This window comes from Boleophthalmus pectinirostris, unplaced genomic scaffold (genome assembly GCF_026225935.1).
Source record: "Boleophthalmus pectinirostris isolate CB_2022bp ecotype Guang Dong unplaced genomic scaffold, ASM2622593v1 HiC_scaffold_12, whole genome shotgun sequence".
Classification (NCBI taxonomy): Eukaryota; Metazoa; Chordata; class Actinopteri; order Gobiiformes; family Gobiidae; genus Boleophthalmus; species Boleophthalmus pectinirostris.
The window spans coordinates 40,181,407-40,186,507 of NW_026571018.1; the positions used below are offsets into that span (position 1 = coordinate 40,181,407).

General features: G+C 46.1%; 1 protein-coding gene across 1 annotated transcript in view; it reads left to right on the forward strand.

The window, feature by feature from the left end:
- Nucleotides 1-3,014, forward strand: part of vps37d (VPS37D subunit of ESCRT-I) — a 21,843-nt gene extending 18,829 nt beyond the window's left edge. The window contains 4 exon segments of the mRNA XM_055148992.1: nucleotides 997-1,079; nucleotides 1,996-2,326; nucleotides 2,329-2,423; nucleotides 2,425-3,014. Coding sequence (XP_055004967.1) covers nucleotides 997-1,079; nucleotides 1,996-2,326; nucleotides 2,329-2,423; nucleotides 2,425-2,493 — 578 coding nt within the window. The 3' untranslated portion in view covers nucleotides 2,494-3,014.
- The last annotated feature ends 2,087 nt before the right edge of the window (nucleotides 3,015-5,101 follow it).

Sequence of the window (5,101 nt, forward strand, 5' to 3'; positions counted from 1 at the left end):
CAGGACTAAACCAGGACTAAACCAGGTCTAAAACCAGGACTAAACCAGGACTAAACCAGGACTAAACCAGGACTAAACCAGGACTAAACCAGGACTAAACCAGGACTAAACCAGGACTGAACGGACGCCTTGTCCCCACCTCTGGTCTGACTCGAGTCGACCTGGTTCAGGTTTGTGAGCGTGAGACAAAACCCAAACATTTGGTCTCAGAAAAACTGTGATTTATTTTAATTATTGTTATTTTTGTCGTCGATGTTTTGAAAAGAAAAACTCAAACCCACATCGTCTGAACCCGACTAGAACCACACCGCACAGTCGTAGGGAGTATTATCTGTTGTTGTTGTACAGTCGTAGGGAGTATTATCTGTTGTTGTTGCACAGTTGTAGGGAGTATTATTTGTTGTTGTTGTACAGTTGTAGGGAGTATTATCTGTTGTTGTTGCACAGTTGTAGGGAGTATTATCTGTTGTTGTTGCACAGTTGTAGGGAGTATTATCTGTTGTTGTTGCACAGTTGTAGGGAGTATTATCTGTTGTTGTTGTTGTACAGTTGTAGGGAGTATTATCTGTTGTTGCACAGTTGTAGGGAGTATTATCTGTTGTTGTTGTTGCACAGTTGTAGGGAGTATTATCTGTTGTTGCACAGTTGTAGGGAGTATTATCTGTTGTTGTTGTTGTACAGTTGTAGGGAGTATTATCTGTTGTTGTTGTTGCACAGTTGTAGGGAGTATTATCTGTTGTTGCACAGTTGTAGGGAGTATTATCTGTTGTTGTAGGGAGTATTATATGTTGTAAGGATGGAGGAGTTAGAGGAGCCGTACAGTTTGGTCACATTTTTACCCGGCGGGGGGTTAAGTGTCTTGCCCAAGGACACAGCGTTGTTCACGTGTGGAGGGCGCGGGGGGGTGACAGGGGCAGCGGGGGGGTGACAGGGGCGGACCTGCCGAGCTCCTTCTTGTGGTTTTAATCTTTTCTCCGTTTGTTTGTTTGTTTTCAGAGGCTCGAGGGCACAGGGGCAGCGTCCGGAGCGCCCAGCACCTCCTGCAGGACGAGGTGACCCGAGCCGAGGAGCAGTCCGAGGTACCAACAAAACCACCCACACACACACACACACACACACACACACGAGGGGGGGAGCTGCGCGTGGGGCTATGGCTGGATGTTCAGCGGTCACCGTGGAGACGAGAGAGAGAACAAAAACTGTCGTATAAATCTGTAAATTCGCGTCAGAACATTTCACGACAAACTGTTTTTTTCTCGAGTAATTCAGGAAACGGCTGAACATTCCGCCGTAGAGGTACACGTAGAACACCTCCAGCGTGACGGCGCGTAAAACGGAACATTTTACATAAATAAACCCGCTGTGTGTCAGATTTAAACAGCAAACCTTTTCCATACAGTCGTAGGGAGTATTATCTGTGACATAAGGGTGAGTTGTACAGTTGTAGGGAGTATTATCTGTGACATAAGGGTGAGTTGTTGTACAGTTGTAGGGAGTATTATCTGTGACATAAGGGTGAGTTGTTGTACAGTTGTAGGGAGTATTATCTGTGACATAAGGGTGAGTTGTTGTACAGTTGTAGGGAGTATTATCTGTGACATAAGGGTGAGTTGTTGTACAGTTGTAGGGAGTATTATCTGTGACATAAGGGTGAGTTGTTTGTACAGTTGTAGGGAGTATTATATGTGACATAAGGGTGAGTTGTTGTACAGTTGTAGGGAGTATTATCTGTTTTTACCGGTCCCGTCCATGTTTTTGGTGAAGTTTAACTTGAGTCAGAGAGTTTGAGACAGAGCAGTGCCTCCCGTTGGCGTCACAGCCTCAGTCGCGGTCGTTCCTCACGTTGGTTCTCGTTCCTCACGTTGGTTCTCGTTCCTCACGTTGGTTCTGGTTCCTCACGTTGGTTCTCGTTCCTCACGTTGGTTCTCGTTCCTCACGTTGGTTCTCGTTCCTCACGTTGGTTCTCGTTCCTCACGTTGGTTCTCGTCCCGTCAGGAGCTGCTGGAGAAGTTCATGGAGGGGAACCTGGGCCTGGACGACTTCCTGGACTCTTTCCAGCGCTGCCGCCGCACCTACCACGTCCGGAGAGCCCAGGCCGAGAAGATCCAGGAGCTGTGCCAGGCCAAACCCGCCGCCGGCCCCGCCCCGGACCCCGCCGCCGCCGCCGCCCCGCAGGACCCCCGGGACCCGCCGCCCGCCCCGGAACCCCACAGACCCAACGGCTTCCTCCCCCAGGGCCCGCTCCGAGTCTTCCAGGTGCGCTACGGCCTGACGCCCGCCATCCTGGTGCCCCACTGCCCGCTGTCGCCCACCGGCAGCACCGCCCCCTGCCACCACCCTCGCCCCTGCCGCCCCTGCCGCCCCCGCTGCCGTCGGCGGTGGGGCTGAGGCTGATCGGACAGCTGCCGGGCGGGTGGGGGAGCGGGGCGGCCGGTCCGGGTGCAGCAGCTGTACCGGCCCAGTCCCGCACACACGGAACCCCCCTGCCGATAAAACCCGGGCGAGGGCGAGTTTGGACTGGACAGACGCTCCGCCCGCCGGCCACAGACCGACGCTCCGCCCACCGTGGACCGACGCTCCTGGCGGGCGGAGCGGGCGGCGGTTCTTCCTTTACTAAAGAAAAGACTGAGTTTAGTTTTCTTCAGAAGCGTTTGGACTGAAGCACAGGTTACGAAGCACACGGAGAAAATCTGCCCACGATCCAGACGCCTCGACTCGTCCTGTTCAACGCCACGAGAAATAATCACCACGTTTACACGAGAGTTTAAATCTGAATTAAAATGAATTCCCCTTTAAAACTAACAAAGTCAACAGAGGGTAAAATTCAAAGTGTAAAATTCTGAGTGTAAAAATTCACAACAAAGATCCAAGAGGGACTTGAAAATATTTGTGCTGAATATTTTAAAGGTGATTTTTATTTTTTTTTCCTTGAATTTGAAACATATTGAAAAAGTACATTTAAAACTTTTGAGTGATAAAATTACAGCAAAGATCCAAAAGATTTAAAAGTTGATTTTTTTTCTTTCTTTCTTTTTTTTTTTTTTATTTAATTTGAAACTGGACTTGGACATGGACGTGGACGTGGACGTGGACGTGGACGTGGACGTGGACAGACTCCGCTCCGCTTTAGTGCTTTATTTATTCACGTCAGTCGGGTTTGAGCGTCGGACTCCGAGCGCCAAACCCGACAAAAAGGAAAGACTCAAGTTCAGATTCGTGTTTTCACTGCAAAAACGAAACGCTCTTTGAATTCTGCACGTGAACGATCGAGTTTGAGTTTTTGCAGATATTTTTTTTTTTGCCTTTTCTCCGTCCAGTTTGCACGTTCTTCGTTCTGCGTCGTGCGGGTTTCGGTTCTCGGCCTCGTCCAGCGTCCGATGATCTGGAGAAGAACGACTCGCACCGAACGCGACACTTCGTCATCGGTTTTGTTTTCTACTATTTTGTATTTCAGAGATCCACATTCCGTTTGTTCTTTTGCATTTCGGAAAAGAACGAAAAACGATAAACTGGGAAAACGGTTTATTTAAATTTTCCGGTTTTAGCGTCGACTTCTCTCGGTGCCCATTTTAACGTCGATATTTTATTCTCTCTGGTTTATTTCAAGTTCTGCTGCTGAAAGACGAATCTGAAAAATCGTTGCCGTTTCGTGGACAAAAACGTCGTCGTCTTTTACAGCCACATTTTATTTATTTTTGTTTCACACTAAAACGGACAGTGTTGGGAAGTTTACTTTAAAATGTAATCCCCTACAGATTACAGATTACTCACCCCAAATGTAGTTTGTAACAGAATCCATTAAATGACTTAAAGTGAGTAATGTAATCTGATTACTTTGGATTACTTGATTTGTTGTAGAGAAACAAAGACGAGGAAATCTTCACATAAGAAGTTTTATCTGATAAAAGAAAATAAAAAGTCCAAACTTTACTGAACCAAATTAAAAATATTATTGATAAAAGACGAAGAAACACGTCCACACAGCTGGTTTAGGTTTAGTCCTGGTTTAGTCCTGGTTTAGTCCTGGTTTAGTCCTGGTTTAGTCCTGGTTTAGTCCTGGTTTAGACCTGGTTTAGTCCTGGTTTAGTCCTGGTTTAGTCCTGGTTTTGTTTCCGGTCATAAGTGGAATAACAGAGGAAAAAAAGAAAAGGGATTTAGCCCAAAATGTGAAAACAGTAAAATCCCTCTGTTTAATCCATTTATTTCAACAAAGTAACTGTAATCCAATTAAAACTCACTGAAACAGTAACTGTAACTGAATACAGTTACTCATCATTTGTACTCTGATTACTCTGGTACTTGTAATCTGTTACTCCCCGACACTGAAAACGGAACAATAAAATAACAGTTTTCCCATTTTATTGTTTTTGGTTCTTAATTGAAATTCAAAAGAACAAACGGAACTCGGACCTTTTGCCTTGTCCTTTTTTTAAAAACTAAAATATTTACAATTTGAACATGAACATTTGACATTTGAAACGACGAAACGATTTCAAACGGAGCTGCTAAACTGGGCGGGGCGTCTCCGTTTCTCAGTCGGACCTTTAGCGCCCTCTGCTGTTTCGTTTAATTTGGAAGAATAAAAACGCACAAATCTGATCTGCAACGGCGGAAAAAGGAGCAGAAACGAGACTTTTTTTACGTCAAACCTGTTCAGACGAGTAGAATTGAAAGGAGTCGGCGCGTGTTGGTTTTTGCAGTGTTTGTTTGTGTGTCTTCTTCTATATTTTTAACGAAGTGTGTTCTTTATAATGTCGTGTCTTTGTGTTTTTGCATCGTGGAAGCTTTAACCATATATGGGCAGTGGGCGGGAGTGGGCGTGTCCGGAGGCGGAGTCGGAGCGATGCCGTTTTCTTCTTCTGTCGTTACGTCCCGGAAACTCTTCATAAACTCGTCTGCCTCACGACAGGAAAATGCCTATGCAGCCAGTGCCTCACACACAAACGCACAAAAACACACACAAACACACACACAGACGCACAAAAACACACACAAAAACACACACAGACGCACAAAAACACACACAAACACACACAGACGCACAAAAACACACACAAACACACACAGACGCACAAAAACACACACATAAACACACACAAGA